Source organism: Rissa tridactyla, chromosome 10, assembly GCF_028500815.1.
Source record: "Rissa tridactyla isolate bRisTri1 chromosome 10, bRisTri1.patW.cur.20221130, whole genome shotgun sequence".
Taxonomy (NCBI): domain Eukaryota; kingdom Metazoa; phylum Chordata; class Aves; order Charadriiformes; family Laridae; genus Rissa; species Rissa tridactyla.
Window position 1 is genome coordinate 12,617,307 of NC_071475.1, and position 23,160 is coordinate 12,640,466.

Below are 23,160 nucleotides of genomic sequence, written 5' to 3' on the forward strand. Positions count from 1 at the left end.
TAGAAAAAAACCCTGCCATATTCTGGAGTTCTATCAGACTTTGGTACTGCTTTGTTTTAAGGGTATGAAATGTTCCAGAGCCAAATGAGTAAAATGAATTCAACTTACAGTTCTCTGAAAAATAACATGTTGATATTCAAGAGTCGCAGAAAATAAATAATCAAAGCATCAAAATATTTCTGGCATGTAAGATGCTTTCCATGCCATGCTATCCATGAAGCACAGTCTTGCTGGAACTTGCAGGTCTCCAAATGGCAATACAAGAGACATGAGCAAAAAATTGCAAGTCTAAACACTAATTTGCCACCGACATGACATTATTCACTGAACAGTTTGTCGTACCAAGCAGCAAGCAATAAAACTGGGATCTATTTTTCCATGATCTAATATCATTTCAAACCAGCATATCACAACTTTAAAATAATACGATATAAGCTATTGATCCGTAACCTACAAATATGGTCTCATTTATCGATTAAATCTAGATTTATCATGGCATGATAATAACATGGAGAACGTACTCTTGCTACTTTATTTATGTAGAAATATCCTTGCCATATTGCATGAAATAGGAACACATATCACATGAGGATAATCACGAATATAAGACAAGCAGAATTTCCTTGCAATTTCCAAGTGACAGCTTGTCGGCTCCACAACATTCTTGCCATTTACTTACGTTCTCATGGGTTATGGTCATATTCCACATACTAACAAGATAATGGAGTATATCCACCAACAAAAGTAATGTCTAGTTCTTCCAGGCAAGCCCAAGTTCCCTGAAAAGTCTGAGTAACCATCAAGCAAATCTTTACCTCTACCATTAAAAAAAATAATCTTTTTCTCACTGTACAAAGCAGCCCTGAAACCACCCCAGACAACATAAAAGGACTATGCCTCATCGCTCTCTCCTCTCCCGAAGAGCAGGATATACCTCATAAACTAGGACCGTTTCTGAAATCTAAAAATCAATGTCAGATTAGTAAAACTGGCTGTACTAAACAAATATAAATCACAATATCTATCAAATAGAAATATTAGCTAAACACAAGCTACATCATAATCAAGATACACACACAGCAGTAACAGTAGGTAAAGCCCTAAAGGAACTTGTGGATTTGCTTTACTTGGGGCTTTGTCGCTCCTTAGATACCGATTTTGGAACAAAATCAATAGTAGATAAAAATAATTTTTAGATCTCCATATGTCTAGTTTTTTCCATTCTTGGCAGAATGGAAAAAATTAGCATCGCATGAATGTTTTTTAACCAGCTGCACGTTAAGTGTGTCCAATATTAAGTTTTGTATGTTGAGATGTTTGTTATATCGACAGTCCTTTAAAACGACCAAAGACACAACAGTAACACAGTGAAAAGTCAAAATAGCTGTGGAGTTCAGTAGAATGTAATGGTTATAACAACTGAAAAAGATAGCAGGAGATCTACATAAATCAATTTTAGATGTCATTTTACCTTTTGATTATGTGGGGGAGAGGATTTACTGATCTGTGGAAAAAAGCAGGGTACTTTAACAGATTCCCTGCAACAGAATTAAAGTTATGTACAGAAGTATGGTCATGCAGAATGATGACAGATGACCATCTTAATTACCCAAAAATCACTGCTCAATTATAATACAACTTATATTATCTAACATCAATTAGTAAAATATTTGGGGGAAAGTCTTTACACACACAGTCATTTATTGAATCTCCCATTCAGTAAATCTCAATCAAGACTGCTAAAAAAGGGAATGCCAAAAACGGAAAATGCACTAACTCTAAAGAAAATACTGGAGTGGTTTGTGATACAGCTTGTGTTTAATGACAGAAATATAAAACTGATCTTGAGCACTGTCTTCCTCCCCCTGTACGCCAACAGCCATCACAGAAACAAAGCTAAAATACCAGCTCAGCCTACGAGCCGATGTGTATGAAATTAATTGGAGTGTCGTTGTTGGTTTAAATGGTAGACGTCCATACCCTGACGGAACTGGAACTGCAGACTTCAAAAGGACAAAAGTACAGTTAACTGCAGGAACAATTTGCTCCCCATTGAAAGGAGATATGGATATTACTTATGTAAATATCTGTGGTTAAGATAAGCAAAGTAAAAAGCCAAATCGTAGAAGGGGAGCAATTTCCTTTTTCCATACTATGACCTGGTTATTTCTTTTGGAATGAACATTGGTTTCTATTATAACTGGAATGCTGTATATGGAGGAATAATCACAGTTTAATCAAGTCTCTTCTTGAAGGCTACTTACAGAGAACATAAGAAATAAGCGCAAATCCCCATCAAGCTAGCAAGAACTTAGAAACTGCACGACATGGCAGAACACAAAAGAACAATATTTCGGGGGCTAAGGGGGAAGAGGAAACATGGTATTTGAGAAGATTTTTAGAATTAGTGTTGTCTGAAATTATTTGATAGCTCAATGCAGCAAATACAGAATAAAAAAAAAGAGTAATAAATCAGATCACCAATCTGGAAATGGCTGAACAGCCCTCAGCACCCTCAGGCCAGGTCAGCTGTTCCGAAACCATCCCTGCTATTCCTAACAAACTACTTCTGCTTAATGGATGGATATTTTATCTAAGACTTACTGACCTGCATCCTACCGTGCCAGATCTAGAGGCACTGTATGCTTGATGTCACTGTGATATAGGTTTATTTTAGTGTAGAAAAAAGAGGAAGGACTTTCTCCACCTTGCTCTATGACTCCTGAAAACTTTAATGGTTAACCCTCCAAGTCTCAGACAAATCCAAGGATTTAAAATAATTCTGGGACCAATTCTCAATTTCATTTGATCATTCAGGGAGCCCTCAGCTCTCTCTTTTTTGCATGAATCACACAAATAGCGTGGGGGGGTGTCAATCATAACCCATCTGGTGACTGCAAAAGAAATTCTCATCTCTTCCACATGTTGATTTGACCCACCGTTCTTAGCAATATGAGCATGTTTTGTATCACCTCCTGTTTAACACTGCAAACAAACATTCCAAGACGCGGTGCAGAGGCGACCACCTCTGTCCGTATCCCCATGCACAGGACGCGAGTATAAGAAGGCTAGGGTAATTCAGACTTTGGACTGCATATAGAAGCAAAATTTAATCATTCTAATTCTTATAGATAGCTAGGAGAATGACCCATTTTCTCAGCAGCTGAAAAGACAAAGCTGTTGTAAGGCTATAAAGATGATTTAAGAGTATGTATCAGTTTAGACAGAAAAATTCTACAAGCTCACACAGTTGTAAAATTGCCACTTTATGGCTGTGTCTGCTTGGACTCTGCCAAATTTAAGAGGCCAGTATACCCATATTATTGTATTCAATGTTTAGCTTATATTACCTTGTCTTTGCAATCAAACCTAATGCTTAACATCACAGCCCTTCAATAATGAGACTCCATATCAATTAAAAACAAATAAAACCAGTTACTTTCCAATATTACTTGAGGCTCAATACCAATTAGTCAAAGACTGAAGATGCAGAATGAATGATAAAACATACTTCCAACTTTTGGTCCACCAAGAATCCATACATCCAGTTTTCTCTCCTGCCTCGAGACAGCAGTGTTTTAAATTATGCCAGCATCATTACATTACACTATCAAATGTCTTGATTGCAAGAAAACAGGCAGATACCAGCATAATGAATCTATTCTTTGCAATTGTCTAGTCATTGAGAAAACCAGATTCATTGAGGCTCAGCAATTGTGAAATTGGGCAGAATTTAACTCCAGAAGATACTCAATTAATTACTGGAAATATCATAAAAATCAGACATGTTAACTGCACAGAAATTACTAGGAGCTAGAAAGGGATTTCAAGATAAAAGTAAATCCTCCTAAGTACTTCCCTCCCCCTCTTCTGGTTGTGTTTTCTTCCTCTCTATATTTACTTCAGAAACCAGGCTTCATTCTTGCTCTCTGTGAAGGATCTCTCCTCTGCCTTCCCAGGGAGATATTCCACCCTACAGTCAATAAGCCCTGGTGGAAGCATGAAGCCCGGACGGTCCCTTACCTCCCGCCCGGGGGGCTGGTCCACAGAGCAGCACGACTCCCTGTCCCTCGCGAACCGACACTGCGCTTCTCATCTTCGTCCTGGAGTTTTCAAGATCTGTTTTTGAAAGAAAGGTGAGCTGGATATTAGGAAATGGAAAAGACTACATACACAGGAGTTCCAAGTTCTCCAACCCTGACATCAAACCTCTTAGTAGGCAACTAAATTTGGGGACTGCAGTGAATCAGCTGCAAAAGGAATGGGGCTGTTCAACAGGAGGGAGGATGACAGATTTAGGACTGAAGTGAACTAATTTACAAGAATATAATTAAACAGATCCTATGGCTAATTTTGTTCTTATGCTAGGCTTGAGCTACTCTAATTTTGATAACCAAAAAGGAGTCATAAGCATAACTTAAAAATAGGTCTTTAATCCACCATTTCTTCCCAAATGGAGGCTCTGGTGAAAACAGCATCAAGATTCTACTGAGCTCTTCTAACCAACCATAAAATAATGCTAATAACACAGCTAATCTGAAAACAGATATGCATCTTTTCAAATAGAAAAGAAACCCCTCGACCATCTCCCTGCAGTAGAATCCCTGGTAACATTGCTGAGCTCTGGGGAGGGCAACCACTTTGCACCTCGGGGTATGGACCCAGTGCTTTGCTCTACCGGGCTTCAGGTCCTCTCTGAGCTTTTAAAGCTCCTTAAGAGGGGAAACAACTGCTACAGAGTATACATAAACGCAAAATTGCAGAGCAGCAGCACTTTATCAGAAATTTATATTAACTTTCCCTCTAACTGGTGACTAAAGATCCAAAAAAAGTGTAGCTTCATTATATCCTTGAATTAAGCTAGATATAATATTCAATACAAACTAAGATTGACGTTCTACACTAAGAAAGGTTTTTCCATGAATAAACCATACATTTTTCCATAATAAAACCAAAGACAATTAAAAAAAAAAATTGCTTATAACCTTAAAAAGGATACTAACACAGTCTTTAAAATAAGTCTGTCTTCATAACCAAGCATAATAGGAGTCGTAAGTTGACCAACAGTAGCGATTTCCCAAAATATAATATTTTTTAATATTGAAGAGCAACAGCTGTTACAGTCAGAACACTGAGCAAGAGTGATTAGAATTTCAGTGCTTCATTTAAAAAAATACATTTATGGCGACAATAAGATACTGTTCTATTATTCTTTGCTACTGCACATAAATCTCATAGAAAAGTTTCTTAAAAGGACTATTTTTGGCTTTCCAGCTGAATTTCCATGCAGATACACGTCAGGGTCTATGTCTTCACTCACACAGTAAGTCTGGATCTATCAGCTGGTCCTTCACAAAAGAGGAGACACACTATTCTACACTAGAATGAAAACGCTCTGTAATTTGGATTTTTAAATTTACAGGAAAAAAATATCTGTTTTAAATTTAAAATTATTTTAGACCAAGTTTTGCCCTCTTTCATCACAACCACCACGAGACATAAATTTTATGCGATACCTATAATTTCTGTAATTAAGATGAACTGCTTTATCACTGCTTTCAAAGCACGTGTATTCATTTACTGCACACACAGACATTCGGAAACTCCGTTGCCTTTGGGCTGCCCGACACAGCGCACGAGCAGGATGGGATTAGGCTGGAAGGACCCAGGGAAGGGAGGTGACCTGGGGGACACGGAGGCATTGGGAAAGGCTCGTCCCCCTTACCCGCAGGTACCCAGCAGGACCCATGGCAGCTCTGCAGTTTGAGCTGTTGCAATGTTGTACCGCAGAAGTTATTAATCACTGATTGCAGATGAAGACCGCTGTCACAGGGGAATAGTTTTTTTGGTAACGAGAAGCAATGCAGAATCCACCAGAAAATGAAGAATATGAGCCACACGAAAGAATAATTTTTCATTAATTAGCAGGAAGCTCTCCATCCTACCTTCTAGAGCAGTTTAAGTGCCAGGCTAATCACACAGCTGCAGAAATATCATCACCTAATTCATTTATACACATGTATATTCTCTTTACACATTGTCTGGCACCACTTTGAAAATAATTAAAAATCACTATGAAAAATAGTAATAGTTCTTTATTAACACTATGGAATGAAGTCCAAACGTCTGACCTTGGAAAGTACTCACTGCTTATATACGAGGTTCTGGTCGGATTATCATCCACCTGTGTAGCATATTCAGAGTGGTGAAGCTCAAAGCCAGTCCCGTTTGGTGGAATATCAGGGCAGATTGGTTTGGGGTGGGTTTTTTTTTTTTGTTTGGTTGGTTTTGTTTTGATAAAGCCAGTATCCTAACAGCAATAACACTAGGGAGTAGTGCTGTATCTTCCAGGAGAACTTGCTATTACAAGAAATCATTGGGAAGGAACATTAAGTTCTCAGAAAACTGACAGGGTAAATAAAATTCTGTAAAAGGTGGGCAAATAATGGAAAAAAATGTTTACTTTTACAGATCGATTTGTATCTCTGAAATCAGAGGCTCTTATCCTGCTGAAATGTCTTAATAGATGAAATATAACTGGAAATGAAGAATGAAGATAAGAACAGGACAGAAGATGGTTTTGAGAAGCGATGACTCAGAGCAGGAGGCACTGTTCAGTGCCCCATGGGATGACAATATCCCATTGTTTTGTTTGAAAGAAAAGGGCAGAAAAAGATATAAAGTATTTCTGTGTTCTGTCTGTTGATCTATGGATTGTCTTATTTATCATCAGATTTTTTTAAAAGTTTATCTACTTTCTCAAATTGGTCACCAAAATGAAGTGTTTTAATTAGTTTCTCTTGTCTACGGCTTTTTACTTCTTACTCGCCTTTATTATGATTCATTATGCCCCACTTTTATTTCCTTTCATCTGAAATGCTACCATTCCAGTAGGAAAGGAGCAACTTCATTACTCAACTCTAGCAGGCAAAGTCTCTAATCGTAACGCTGAAAATATTTTGGTAAAAGCATTACAAAAGCCTGGCTACACAAGGAAGAAAAAAATTCAACTTAAAACCAATCTAGAACTGCGTAATTTACAGAGTAAATGTTTTTATTGCCTATTTATAGTTTCCTATATAGAAGAAAGTTTAAAATTAGCAACTGAGACCTTTCTGACTCCTGAAACAGCATTTTCTTCTCCCTTCCCATGCTAATACATATATTGGCCTCATTGCTTTAGCACCAAGTACATAAAGTTACATCAACTGAAATACACATGCCACTGCAATAAAATGGAGCAAGAAAATGTAATTCAGCTTTATTGAAAAGTCTTTTATTCTGCCTGAAAACGAGAACAATGAAACGTGTTCTTGCACATACAAACAGCAAGGATATGAAAACTGCATATTCCATTGGGTTCTCTCCTTCCATTTAATAATCTAAGTTTTAAGTCTCAAGCATGTTGCAATGAAAGATTTCAAAACACGGAGTAAAAGTAACAAGAAAATAATTTCCCCGGCCTCTGCTCTGGAAGAACATTATTATGCATTTGGAACAGAAGCATATAAAAGTTCACGTGATACCCGGTTATTAAAAGACATGGACTGGTACATTCACAGGGGGGAGAAAATACGCTACCTGAAGCGCCTGTAGAAGGTAAAACAGATCTTGTTCTCACCTGATGTCAACACGTGAAAAAGAATTAAAAAAAAAAAAAAAATTTATCTTCATCTGCAGAAGGTACGTCTGTTGGCCACATTCATTGTGGTTCACTGCAAGTACTGTCCAAAATTATTTTTAATTGGTTTAGTGATGGTTTTTGTCAGTGTTAGGTTGATAGTTGGTCTAGATGATCTGAAAGATCCCTTCCAACCTAGGCAATTCTACAATTCTATAAAGTGTTTCTTGTTTCTGTTATCTTGCGTAATCAAGAAAGGTAAGCAAACAGATCATGCAATATCGGATTAAATATTACACCTATGCTTTAAAAGGACATAGGACACCATGTTATGAAAGATCCAGAGAATTTTTGATGACAAAGCTGCTCCAGACACACAACTCGTAGCTTGTGACAGCACTGAGTTGTATCACATTATGCCAAGAAACCTGTGGGATGTTTCACCCCTAGTCACATGTGTCTGTACACAGGATCTGCATAAGATTCGTAGAGGCTGCTGGAAATTAAAAAATAAAAATTAGAAGGTGGTATAAAGTAGTGCACAGGACACATTCACTCCCTGGAGAGGATCAGGATGCAGTAGGCTTCCAAGTCCAAGTCCCATGACACCCGAACATCTTATTACGCTTACATCAATTGATATTTATTGTCAACACATGTTTATTAGCAATTCTACCATGTTTTGATAACTGCAGAACAAGGGTTCATGCTCTACAAACATAATTGTCCCTTAAGAGCCACAAAAATATTTATTCCATTACTTCATTAGGCTCATTATTATTCAAAGCAGCAGAACTTGTTAAACATTCTTTATGTGTAATTCTGTACTGGTAGGATGTTCGAGTACCTAAATGAGTCAGACAACCAAATCTTAACTGTTTTCTTGAATAGGTAATTCTGAAGTGGGGACTTTGTTCTATGTCAGCACATAATGAAGTACTAATTCACAAGCAGCTCGCCCTGGTAAAAGTCACATTATTAAAAAAAAAAATATGAAATACCAGTCTTTTGGCTCTTAAGAAAAAAATAACAGCCTCAGCGTGTTGTAATAGCTATGTTGGTAATGACAACTGCTGGAGAAAACAGAGTAAGACAAATTTGTTTCTTTAAGAAGAACAAACTTCACTACCACCACCTAAATCACTTATGTGCATAAGCAAACCTTCTTCCCCACCACTCAATACCCCAAACTTGGCTATACCGAGGCACTTCCGTAACCTTGTATTTTGCACTATAGGCAGGTATCAGACACTGAGTATATATTTGGCATAATTTTAAGCTTCTTGTATCTGCTCAACAGAATAGCTGGCATACACGGTCTGTAAACCTGTGCGTGCTGCCTGCAGACATAGAGCGCTTGGGAAAAGCTGCACATGGAGCAAGTGTGACTTTCTCCTGCCTTCTCTGGGTTTCAGATCAAGCCTGGGAGGCCCAAAATTATCTCCATAATCATCAATTATTGTTGGAGGTAGAAAGGAGAGAGGAGAAAAATGTTAACAGTGCAAAAGTGAACATTACTCAAAGCACGCAAAGAATCGGGGTGATTTGTCATTCCAGAACAGATTCACAGGCTGCTAGGGAACCATCTCCAACAGCTTCATTTTTGTCAGGCTGGTGTTACAGGGAAATCATATAATTTCACGGCAACCTCTACAAAAGCTGTTAATGCTGTGACACACTCCTGAACTTCCAGTTTATAGTACGACATTTATCTGGTAACAGTACAGCAGGTTACACACACATGCTATAGAGTATTTTTAAATCCCCGTTTTGCTAGGAGGGGAGCAGCTGCGGTGCTGGTGACGTTCTCCTGCAGCCCAGGACAGCGGCGTTGCTCCTCCAGGCTGAGACCTGGCCCTGATGCCTGGCAGGTAACAGCCCCATCACATAAAACCACCACTACCCTGGCCATTTCATGCCCTGAAGGCTCCAGGACAGGGCAAGCAGAAAGGACCTCCCACCTTCAAGGAAATTTTTATTCATAACCCAAAGCACTACTTAGACAACTCTATAAGTTCTTAGTTAGAAATATTGCCCCCATCTCCGCTCTTGTTACATTATCCTCACACAGCAAAGGCCATCCGAGTCTGTATCACGCATCCATAGAAATATTGCTAATAAAACACAGCAAACTTCTTTGTAGAGCAAGCACATGAGGGTAAAGACCCTGCAGGTTGTTTCCATTGCATGAAACATAAAACCTACCAAGTGAGTTGTGCAGGGGCTGCTGGGGCCAGTTGCAGTGAACACCACCAAACAACAGCATGAAAAACCCCAAACATATTTACCAAACTCTCAAACCCTTAGATCACTTGGGGTGCTGCAAAAAATGACACAGGAAAGAATTAAACACTCTTACATCAATTAAACAAGAATAATTTAAGAGGCATACACCAAATTCTGTGTTCTATAGACACAAATAGGAAAAGCTAAAAAAGAAATTGGCAGGGATGTATCGAGTATAGTGAATATGGAAAGAGGTAGAAGAGTCTGCAGTAATGAGGGAGAAGGAGGGACAGAGAGAGATGAGATGCTTCTGTGGGCTATGTGGAACAGAGGGAAGAAACCAGAGGCAGCAGAATCAAAAAGCAGTAGAGGAATATTAATAGCATAAAAGTTGAGTCAACATCTAATGAGCAGGGATATCAGTGTTTTTTTTTTTTTATACACGCTTTGCATTGGCAAAAAGGCACAGATAGAACTGGAAAAACAGTGTTGTAAGAGAAATGAATGTTTTGAAGGAAAGACATTCTCCAACAAATATTTCAAGAAACACTCCTTCCATAAATTCCTATTATCTGGGAATTATCACTGAACTCAAGGCAAACACAGCACTGAACAAAGCAATTCAAGTAATTTAAGAAATATCCCAGGAGGGAAGGATGTTTGCTCAAGGAAATTATCCTACAGTCGAGTTCTCAGATGCAACACAGATTTGACCCCCTCAAGCTTTCCTAAACCAAACCCTAAGAATATCTTGACAGTCAATAAAGCACCTCCATCACTAACAGCTTGTCACCACAAAGTGGGTTTAGTGGTGAAGAACATCAGGCTACTGACGTTCCGATAAACAGAAGGACAAATGCTTTGCCAGATCTAGGTCTAGTTACCTGAAGGTTTGTTTATTTATTAACTAAGTAGCCGTGTTTCCAAGATGACTTTCCTCAATTAAAAAAAAAAAAAAAAAAAAAGAAAATCATCCTCCAACAGTTCATTTTTGAAGCACTGAAAGCATCCTGATGACAATGTTTTTTTTTTTTTCCCCTGACACTGACTTCACTCCTTTATCTTTCCAAAGACAGCCACCTTCCTTAGACAAATGGACTGATCCTCCCACAAATATTACAAAATATAGCTGGGTTGTCACCAGAAAGTATCGCTAGGATACGGGTAACCAAAACCTGTCCTCCTTCCCATCTCACTTGCTATGGAGCACCTGGCAAAAAGCCCCACTGCTTTGATTAGGGCCATGTGGACTATAACAGATGTAATGATGACAAATAACAGATACAGCAGATGAGTAAGTGTCCTATCGACAGATGTCTTACCACAGCTGCTGCTTCACATGTAAAAATACACTAACTTGTTAGCCAGCATAAAAATCCAATATTCACAGACCTTCAAAATATTTATAATTCTCACCAAAATATGTGTCCTACCTGGGTTAAGCAAAACAATACGAAATGCACAAGTTCATATAGAGCTGCAAACATAATAAGGAATGCTGTTAACTCCAACACAGCTAATTAAAAACACTGCCCCTGGAGGAAACGGTACCATCTTTACGGAGCTGCTCCAGATCTCCAGAGCGAGCCTCCAGCTCTCACAGCCGATGGATGACCACCTCTTTGAGGATCAGGCTCTCCAAAGCTCTGCAACCATGAGACTGCGTTTCTTGCCCTCCTTAAAACTCTGAAGTAGCTTTATCTGTTTCTCTCTGTCTGTTTACCACCAGCTTTGCGGCCAGCAGGCACATGCAATGAAACAAGCCATCTCCCCATCCATGAGCTACAATACCGGAGTAACTTGCCACCAAGAAGAGAGTAAACCTTAACCCATCACCTATCCTGCCAAAATCACCTGTGCCATTTTCTTTTCCAGAATCGGCTGGGTTTTATTTCTAGCTCCACCTGCTGCTTGGTATATTTAACTTGACATGTTGGGGAGTCTGAAGAGCTAACGCTAACAGGTTTTTTTGTTTGGTTGGTTGGGTTTTTTTTTTTTTAATTATTTTTTTTATTTTCATAATTCTCCAGTATACTGTTTCTCAACCTAAAACCAGATGGGTTTGTCAAGTACATTATGCCTTAACTCTTCAGTTTAATAAAACAAGTACAAGGGAACTTAAAGAGGATGACTATTTCCATGTAAGTGATATCAGTAACCTACTTGAAGCAAGCCATACAGTGGACAGAGTACAAGCACAGAAATTAGTATTGTATCAAGAACGTTATTTACAGAGGAATTCAGAGGAAATTAGAACTTTTAATTTCATTATCAGAGTTACCAGTAGATGAAAAATGCAGAGGTAGAAATAAAAGTAATACATTTTCATGGTAGCACATTTCCCTGGTTCGCGTAGAGGAAGAACAGTTATTTTACCGTATTAACTATTCACATAACAATTTTAAGAAAGAGGTAAGTGAATTTTCACATCTGACAAATAATATAACTCAGACTTACTATTCTGCATATGGCATATGGTACTGACATTAATTGCCTCTGTGATGTCCAAATCTAACATTTCTGAAACAGGGATATAATATACTCTTCCTTGGGTGCTCCTCTACAACTGCAGCAGTATCTAGCTGAGTGGAAAGATGTTGCCACAACATAAAACAGATTCTGGAAAATTGCTGCAAACATTTATGACTATAAATCTCTTAGGTTACTAGCTGGGGTGAGACTACATTAACAGGCTCAGGAGGACAGGATAGATAAGAAAAATTATCTATTTCTATCCAGCCACCATACAGCAACACTGAAGTCGTACCTTAATGGACGTTCAGGAGCACATCAAAGCAAACCAGAATATATTTTGTTCGCTTCCTTTACAGTTGCTAGAAGTGACTAAAGCAGATGGTCTGCAGTTACTTTCTTACAGAGTTTGGGGAACAGGGACGCTCTTGCCACGATGTCATTTGCAGCTGACAAGCAAAACTAGTATTTTTTTACTGCAGATAAGGCAGAAAAAAGAAAAGTAAAAAACCACATCATTTTGATGCTGACAGTAGAGATGTTTAAAATAATAAAAAATTGCCAGGTTCACATAAAAACACAAAACCAAAAAGATCTATCTTAATCTCTAGGAGACTGGACATTGTGCGGTCTAAATGGTAGAATAATTTCTTGAATACTGAAGATGAAGGTCAAATGATGACAAGTTTCCCATGAAGCTGTATCTCCAACCTGTGCACAAGTTCTTAAAAAAATTATTTAGTCAAAGTCTAAAAAAAGCCATTACTTAATCTAATTCAGTATTCTTGTGCAAACATATTACTCTGTAGTCCCTAATAAAGTTAAAAGAACATACTGAGCTTGCAAGCTCTATTTGCAGTTAGAAAATGCCAGAATTACGGTTGCCTAAGATCACAAATATTGGCCAAGAAAAAAACCCAAAAAAGTAAGATTTTGGCACCAAGGTTTGGGACGGGAGCATGTGTTGGGCCCTGTTGACCGGGGGCACACTGCAGCTGGTGAAAGCACTGAGGGACACCAGGAAGCCACTGAAGCCACCAGGAAGGTTATGAACACAGCTCCTCATGAAGCAGCCATCCACACCGAAACCCCCAGCTACAGAGAGCCCCAGTACCAATGGCATGGTCTCCCATGGGGTCTAGGATGCTTTGGCTTGAGATGCAGTTCCTACGTGTTTCTGTCGTTTCTCGCACACCTTTCTGCTTGTTCTCCCTTCTCCTCAACAGCTTCCCCTTCAGTCCTTGCTTCCCCACCAGTTACAGCCTCCTCAACCTTTATCAACACTTGGGAGCAGCATGTTCCTCAACTTTTCTTAAAATACCTGTATCTGCAGTCTCATAAACCTCATTCTGCCAAACCCTCACTCCTTCATTATGATCATGATATTCATTACAATCAATCAAATTCTTCTATCTCCTCCCTCTTCTTTTAATCCAGAGGCAATTCACAGTTTTCGCTGCCAGGGTCTGAACTCAAGACAGACCGTCTCATCTCAACAGCAATGCCAGGCTCCGTTAGGTGAGTGTTACAGAGAAATAGCAACAAACAGCAAGCATGGGGAGCAATCAAGAGTTTGGGCATATTAGTAAGTCTCCACGTGTAGGGGAAGACCTAGAAAGGTATTTTCTTGCCTACACCTAAGGTACAGGGAGGAGATGCTGCAGGGAACCTGGGAATCAGAATTTGATGGAGCCATTTCTTAAACAGCAAAGACAAAGACAAAGAGTCAATTCAACCAAAACAGCCTAAAGGCCATCGGGTCTCATTTTGGACCTGCTCAGTATGGGGAGCTGATAATTCATGTCAGAGTTTCCTGCTATTAGAGCAGCCAGTTTCTTGTCTTATCTGGAAACCTCTCCTATCCTCAAGTGCTGCTGAGTATATTTAATTAGTTTTCAAGAGTCTGAATGTGGAATGTGTCAAATTATTTTGCAACTATGATGAGCTGCAGCAGGCATTGAGTGCACGGCAGCTCTCGCTGAGCACGGGCTTCAAGCTCCTGGTGGCTCATTTAAGGAAACCTGATGAGCTGAGATCCCTCCAGTTGCTCCAACACACACAGCCAGACTCACTACAGCAGTTCTACTTATCTAGGCTGAAATACGTTTGCACTGTAAGCAACTTCCTTATACGTGTACCTTCCTATCTAAAGGCTCACAGCAGTCAATAAAAGAAATCATTTAGAGCAGAATGAAGGCACACGGGAGAAGTAACCACTGCCGCCACCCGCAAGGCTGGCGCTGGCTTTGCAGCAGCTCTCAGCAGCATGCTGCCTTCTCGCTTTCCTATCGCATTTGCACAGGAGTTTCTCCTGGTATCATTTTCTTAGGTAGGAGAAACCCAAAAGCTGAAGCCAGATAAATTAAAGTTAGAATTGAAACTGTGGACAGTTCAGAAGCAGCAATAAGTTACTATATACTGGATATAGGTTTAATACCAAGGTTATCGAGTAAAACTGTATTGCAATATCCAGGAGATAGATCATCTAACAGTTCCTTCTGATCCTTCATCTTAGAAAGACAGGAATAACCTATGGCATAGCTTATTTTCTCAAGTCTGAAGTACTGTAAGCGCTACCTTTTATTCTACCAAAGAACTGCTCTGTACCTACCAGCTACACAAACACACGCTAATCAGCCTGACCACAACTACAGACAAAGTCTACCTACTGCAATTAAGCCAAATTTCATTTGCTCTGTCACACATCTACTGCCGCCCCTCATATCCTCTAGAAAATCAGAATGGCCTTCTCAGTACATGTGCCAGAGCTTCAGCCTGGTTACAAAACCTCTCTTCCAATATTAATCATTGCTCTGACCCAGATATAACAGACATTTAAAAAACAAGCAGTATAATCCCCATGCAGATAACAAATCCCATGTTTTGGTTTATAAAAGCAAGAACAATAATCATTACGCAATTAAACAGAGGGGTAAATAGATGATAAAATTGCATTTGGTCTCACTCAGAATGAATTGGTATCTGATACCGCGTCGTCTGGAGGAAGAACAGGAGAGCCTTGCAAGCATGACATGGAATAAATTAAATTCATTACACAAAGCAGTGATTTGTGATAAGAACTCACCCTAACTTCATCTACTGGGACACCTTATATAGTGAGAAATCAATAGGTGTGTGGCAGACAAGTACCACAGGGTGCCTAAGTGTCTTGCTTTCAACTGAAAACAGTTGCAATAGCAGCCCTTTTCCAGGCTCTGGACAAACATCATCTTCTCACCGACATTGCGATGCGAGAAATCGGTTTTATTTTTGCCATGGAGTCAGTAAATACTGGAGTCTGGAAGTATGTTTAGGTCCCACAGTTTAGACACAAAGATCAGATTCTCTAGACAATGTGTTCAGTAAAGAAGGATTTATTGTGAGGCAAAAAGGCTTCTAAAAGAAAGAAGATAGTAATTCCACTGAATCCCCATGTGAAAAGCTGGGGGAAAGAAAAATACAGGATGGATAAGACAAGAACTGGCTTAAAGAGAAGCTACAGTTACTTTTGAATGGAAGCGAACAAAAGAGTTATACACAAAGATGAAAGGGTAAATAAGAGTAGCATATGTTAAGAGCTGAAGTGATGAAATAGTAAGAAGAAAAATGCTAGATTTTGTTAACCAAAGAAACTGAACATTCAAAAAAATTCTTCTGAAAAGAATATGAAATAAAACCAGAAAGAGATACATATTAAGAAATCAGAGGTTCAAAAATAGCTGAATGCAAAGGATTGTGAACAACTGATAAGGAAATGCAAGACAATTATTAATATCAGATTGTTAATAATCAAAAGCATTGTATCATACATCTTGGTACTCGGGGAGTGATGAGGCTTACTGGCAAATAGCGAACAGAGTTCAGAGAGCAGATGAGAACCTGTAGCAGCATAGAACCAGTCTCTAAACCAAGAAACCCAATAAATCACCAACTCATTTGATTGTTTAACTTCACTACTGGGTAAAATACTATTACATATAGTAGAAGTAATCAATATAAAAGCACTAGGAAAATACAAGTCATTAGACATTACAATGATGACAAGTTCGTAAAGAAAAACTGCACTCCATGACATGTTGGCTGCCGCCTTACATGCTGGGGTTTTGCATAGATGTCCCCAGACACCAGTTTCAGCCCATCCTCTCCAAGCTTTCCTTCTCTGCATCAGCTCTGCAAGATCACAAGGCTATCTACGCTGTCTGCAAGGTGCTAATGTAACGCAAACATTATTATGAAGTTGAGGGAGGGAGGTTGGTTGTTTTCTGAAATGGTACCACTCGTATATGGCAAATGTCTATGGACAAAACATGATTAAACCTAGATCTTCAGTTATTCCCATACGTCATTAACATTTAAACGTGGTTTAGCTGGTTTTGGGTAAAGAGGTTTTGACTTGCTCATTTCTATAGTGAGTGGTATCAGAAAAAAAAATAATCTGTATAAGCTTTTAGTAAAAAGCTACAAAAATAGAAGTGCCAAGGAAATAAATGAAGGCATTTGAAATTCAAGTGGTAAAAAGGCCTTCCAGCTAACTGGGGAGTTCATCTTTCCAGTCTGCTCCATCCTCCAAAAGCTAGTCCAAACAGATTATCCACCAGAGCACTTTCTTCTTTGCTCTTCTTGCAGCACGAGAGTGAAAAAAGAAAATGCAGGGATCATTTGAGAACATTAACCTCCTTGGAAGAGAAGGGAAGGAAACAAGATCTTTAGAGAATTGCATTCTGTCTGCCTCCGCAGTAATGGCATTACACTTGAATGAATGCAAAATTATGTGGAAGACTGTTAGTTTACTGAAGGGTCAAAGAGATGACAGCTGTGGCAGGCAGCAGTAAACCTTTAATATGCTGTGATGTACCAATGTGCACATCCTTCAGTGGGTGAATAAGTGTGGCTGAACAAGGGATTACACCTGAGCAAGCAACTGCATAGATTAATAAATTCAGCATCAGACCATTCAACAGCAGAGGCTGTGGGAGGGGAGAAAAACTACTGCCCAGAAATACCTACCTGTTCTTCTGCCACTCCGTTTATAAAAACAAATACAATTCCAGTGCTAAAGAAGAAAGTTTAATAGATGGAGACTTGAACATAAGAAGAAAAACCCCAAACACAGTGGGACCTTCCACCTTTTTGTTGGTATCTAAGCAGAATCGTTAAGTGACAGATGCTCTATGTGCAGATTGATCTCCAGCCTAAGCCAAATTGCTCCACATAGGGTGATGTAATCCTAAAAAGTATATCGTTAACTACAATTTAATAAAAAGCCACAGGCTGAAAAAATACAGTTTCGTAAAAAAGAAAGAAGATCTCTCACTGCACAGGGCTGAGAGAGGTAATAACAGGAAAATAAAAAAAAACAAAACAGGTACTGCATCTCTTCTCGTAAGTAGGGAGAATTTCCTTCGTTATTAAATGAGACTCCACACAATTCACAGCCCGTGCTCTCTGTCACCGCTCACTATCATATTCTACTAGAAACACTTCAGTAAATACATTATCGACACAAAAATAAAGACAGAAGCAATGCAGTGTAATAGGAGTATTCTGCAAGTTCCATCGCTTTAGTATTAAGATACCTCCTTTGCTTAGCAAATAGCCGTACTGACAATAAACATCAGGAAGCAAAGGAGGCAGGTTGGCAGCAAACTGGAGCCCTGAAAAAGTAAGAAGATACACAGAGAAGACATTTCAACAGCTATTCTCAATCCTGCCTAACCCTGACATTTATTGTGTTGCAGCCATGGGTGACTTACAGTTAAAACTTACTATATATTTATATATTCATTGAGTGTCAGTAAAATTTGGTTCATCACAAGACAACTGCGCCTGTTATACAGCTTTTAGCAACATCATTTTTTCCTATTTCAGAACTTGTTGCTGTAAAATGCATTCAGAATTATTATTTATGTACTTGATTCAGTTTCAGGAGGCTCCAAATCCAATAGTTTTATTAGCCATGAAGGGTGAAGTACAACACAGATAACACAGATGTGTTTATGTTGACTGAAAAGTTTTATGTTTGATTTTGTAAGTTGTAAAACTACAGTTGAAAGATCAAAGGATAAAATTCCTACTGAACACCCCTATTAACTTCAATGGGATTTAGATCAGGTCATTAATGTGGTATTACTGTAATGTGGATGCTTTTAAGTGTTATCTTACTATTATCTGTAGTACGCTAAATGGGCTAACAAGACCCCATTAGGGTAACTCTGACAAACAAAACAAGGGCCAAAATTCTTTCCCTGGCAACGATTTGCTTTGATTTTTCAGTGAATATAAGCTGTTTTCCCAAATAAGCCATATACTAGAGGTTTAGGAACAGTCCTTAAGTGCAAGGAAAGTCAGCACTCTTCTCAAAAAAAAAAATCTGCAAGAATTAAAACAAAAACATTTTTTGTTTCGAGCTTCACTGGGCAGGGGAGGTACAGGAAATGCCAAAATTATTAGTTATTTATGAAAATTCTTACACCTACAGAAGTGAAGCTAGCACTTCAAAAGGCTCCTGTTAAAAAGTCTCAGAATTTTGGCATAAAGTCTAAGTATCTAAAAATATAATGGATCAAATTGGTTCAATTTTTTTAAGATTTAATCTTTTTAAAACTTTTAGGTTTTAAAAGCCTTGAAAAAGCCCACAAACAACCCCCCCAACTAAAAAAACTTCCCCCCAAACCCCACCACCAAACCACTGAAAAAAGCCCCAAACTTATAATGTAAGAACTAGACTGTCATGTGCTAAATAATTTCAGCAAACAAATTATTGCTGTCCAAAGACCATCTAAGTTAGCAAAACTAATGTTTAAGTCAAAAATAATTATTGCCAAAACGTAGATAGCTATTAGAGAAATGAAAGTGTGTATTATGAAGATGAAGCGTGAATAGGCTAATAAACAAACAGCCCATTCCTCACCCACTGACCGTAAATACGCTTTGAATGCACCCACAAAGCTGGGTAGCAAAGCTGCTCCCAGCAAGACTCTGACAGTAACTAACAAAAGGTGGTGGATAACCAAAAGCAGGTGAACAACAAGGCGCAGTCAAAACTTTGGTTCGAGAACATCCTTATTTCTTAGTGTCAGCACTAACACTGCCGCCACTGGGTTACATCTCTGGTTCTCAGGAAGATGCAGTCATCAGGACTGAGGGAGCAGACAGTTAAATCATCCCCGTTACAGCTATGGAAGAAAAATTTGGATTCAGATCAATTTACATAACCGTCTTCCATTGCACTTCAGTTCAGACGCTTATTATATTAAGCAAGTCCAATCAAGTGAAATATTTAATATGAGAAAAAGATGTACAGAGACGAAGCAACAGCTGCTTTTTTCAACCTCATCTAATGCCTTAAAACGGCCAGCAGATGCACCTAAGAGAGGATGGGAACCCTTTTGTACAAACCGGTTTTACACTCTGACCTAGGGCCTCACCCCTGTGATACGGAGGATTCAGAGACCCTCCCCCAGTCGGGATGTTCCCAGCTGCGGAGCTGTGGGCCACCAACACGCAGAAGGGCTGGACACAAAGACGGGGGTCAACACAGCCCCCAGCTAAACCTCTGCTTGCACCCAACTTCCTCTTAAGAGATTCCAAGTTACATGAGGAGTAAAATCACGGCAAGACTTATCTTAAGGCTTTTCTTCAGTTATAGCCATAATGTTGCAGCTCATTAAGTCCGTATTTTTGGATGGGCGTGTAGGTTGGCTTTACAACTTTTTCGAAAAGTTTTGCCCAGACAACCTACTAAAACAGTGTGAAAACTTTAGTCCTCATGGAAAAAAACACACTGAAAAACAATGCAATAAATAGCTTTGTGTAAGAAAAAAAATTTGGATTTTTTTTTAATATATCCAAAATATTCTTTCCCTTATTTCCTGTACCCCAGGAAGTCTGTGCTCTCTCTCCTTACCATACTCCTCTCCTTCATAAGCTATTCATGTGAAAGCTTTGAAAGATAGCTTTGAAAGATAGTAAGAGACAAACAGATTTGCATTAAAAAAAGATAAGGTTGCTATAGGAATAAGACAAAAACTGTTACTTAATCCAACATAAAAAGGATGAGAACTGGAGAGAACTCAAATGGAATTGAAACTGTCACCCCAACCGATAAGGTTATGTTCTGCAACAACTGCTTTTTCTCCCTCATTTACTCTATGCTTTTATGTAATTTCATTTTCCCTTCAGATACTATTTACAGAATAGAATAGTTCAAGTTAAGATCCAAAAAAAATTAAAAAAAAAAAAGTTCAGCCATGTAATTTTCATTCTTTAAACTACAGTCTATGGTTTGCAATAAAGTTTTGCATAGGCTAGTAAGTAAAATCAGATTTATTTTTTTCCACAGCTGCAATCAAAGGCAGTCCTTATAAATTTTGAAGGCAGAAGTCACACTGCTCCCCCCCCCCCGCCAAAAAAAAAAAGTCAAGGCACCATTAATGTCAGTAGTTTATCTCAAAAAACACTGGCTCTTATCAGAGCTTGCTAAAATCGCTTCCCAGGTGGCACAAAACATCACAGGAAGGAATGAATCCAACCCATTTTTGAGCGGTTGATACAGGATAAGTGTTCCTTCACATTCTGAAAAATGTAGGGAAAATGCATTTCCTTCCGTCACATATCCCCATAGCTGACTCATTAAATAACATGCCGTATGATATCCCTACACAGGGAACCTTAAAAACGAGAAATGTGATGAAACCTTAAAAGACCTAATTCATAACATCTCTACCCATGGATGATCTCTGGCAACATGAAAACCAGAAAGCAACCTGGAATGAACTACTTAAAGAATTTCTTGAACACATGGCAAGAGCTTTTAAAGATTGGTTCTTATTTACGCTTTAGCTCTTCCAAGCTATGCAAAAGCCTCCCAAAAAATGACCAAGGAGCAGACCTGAAGCTCCTTGAAGGTGCCATGGCAAGATTTGTTAGTGTACATTCACACCAGTGTGAATCAAATCCTGTATGTGGTACGAAGGCTGTTAGTGTCACAATCCACCTGTTATCTTCAATATCATAAAATTTGCCATTCAGCTGTTTACCAACAGCAATACCTTTATCTGCCACCTCTGAAGTATGGGAGAATCCTTAACTGCATCTGACATTGAACTATTTGGGGATTTTTTCTATATTGCTTTCAGAGTTATAATTAGTTGTATGAGGAACCAGGATAAAATATACACTAATTATCCTTGACTATGCAAATTAAGCTGTTTTTCATTCAGGTTTAAAACATTTTGAAGTTCTCATTGCACAACAACAGCCAAAGGCAAATGAATGCTCCATTTCTCTTTGCAGTCCTTTGCCTCTTGCCGCAAAGCACCCGAAGATGCACTGAGTTATTCTGCAATGTACGCACCTCCTGTGCAAGGCGCGAGTCGCAGTGCACTGGGGACAAGGTGGCACTTCCAGCCTCTCCCGTCTGCAATGGTGGAGGAGTGGCACAGCAGTTGTGAAGTTTTCTGCTTATTTAAAATAATCTCCTGACATACTCTATTGCCTCTACTTAACAAAAATGATGCTAACCCACCAATTCCTCACACTTGTTTTAACAAAGTGACACGAGATGGAACAAACGCCAGTGTGTATTTAGAACAATACAGAAAGTCTCCCATTTGTGACTTTTCGCAGACCCTTGCAAGGGTCATTATGCTTTTTCTTGGCAATTTGAATGGAAACTTCTGACTCACCTGCACAAGGTAAGAGCCATCACAGTTTAAACCCAGATCTCCTCAAAACCCACAGCCCCGCGCCCTTTGCATTAGGCTGTTGCAGGTTTCTCATTTTACACCACAGGGAAACATCCAGTTGGCTTCAGTAAACAGAGTTCCCTACTGTGTATCATTGCGTACAGTTACTCCCCTTCTTCACTAAGGTTTTCTCTCCTCCTCTTTTGTATTAAAACACTACAGATACTTCTAGTGGCCGGTTCAAATAAACTGGTTTCTACATTCAAATGTTTTTCCACTGAGTTTGCAGTCCCTGAATATCTGACCCTTGACTATGCAAGAGTAAATGTCAACCAAGCACAAACACACTCTCCTACGCCTCATCTTTGTCTTCCAAGAAAGCCAGCAGCACGTTTCTAGAAAAAAGGTCTACTTTTCTGCTAAGAGGCCTGTGTTTGAAATGCTGTGACTTTGTTACAAGACTCCTAAAAAGTTGGCAAAAAAGTCATAACCATTTATTCCATCCAAGAAGGAAAAAACATCATGCAGCATTAAACAGCTATATTTTAATATTCTGTTTAGAGTTATGGAAATTTGGTTCATTTTAGCATCAATAAGTTCTGATTGTGCTAATCAGACAAGAATATAAATGAGCTTTTATTTGCTTAGGTTTTCAAACATGTATAGCAATATGGTTGAGGTTAAGCTTTTGCTTTCCAACCTTGTATTATTTTTTTTACTGAAAACCAAGTGTGAAAATTGTGTTCTGATCCCTGATAAATAGTGATCTTTGAAATCTCAACACTGATATGTACATCCTGTATTGGAAAAGTTAAAGGCTAGTATTACCTCATTTGTTATTAAACAAGAAACTGAAAGGTTAATTATGGCAAAAATCAAGCTTTTGTCCAAGAGGCTAGCAGCAGCACATTAAATATTACCAAAAATTAAAAATCTAAAGCATTAATTTTGAACATAATCATTAAGAACAACAAAATCAGAACAGTTTCTTCTGGAAGGCTTTGTAAAATACAAAATAAAGTATTTATTTTCAGTTCTGTTGTTTTTCCTGAACATCTGCCAAATTATTCAGCTTTAGATTTCAACCGCAATGGACCTTCCCTGTTTGTCAACTGTCATTTGCAAATGCTTTAATATGTTTTTTCACACCCCCCC

General features: G+C 38.7%; 1 protein-coding gene across 1 annotated transcript in view; it reads right to left on the reverse strand.

Annotated features, from left to right (window-relative positions):
- Window positions 1-23,160, reverse strand: part of LOC128915792 (contactin-3-like) — a 113,483-nt gene that overhangs the window by 50,320 nt on the left and 40,003 nt on the right. The window contains exon 3 of the mRNA XM_054216568.1: window positions 4,024-4,119. Coding sequence (XP_054072543.1) covers window positions 4,024-4,119 — 96 coding nt within the window. The remainder of the gene's footprint in view (window positions 1-4,023; window positions 4,120-23,160) is intronic.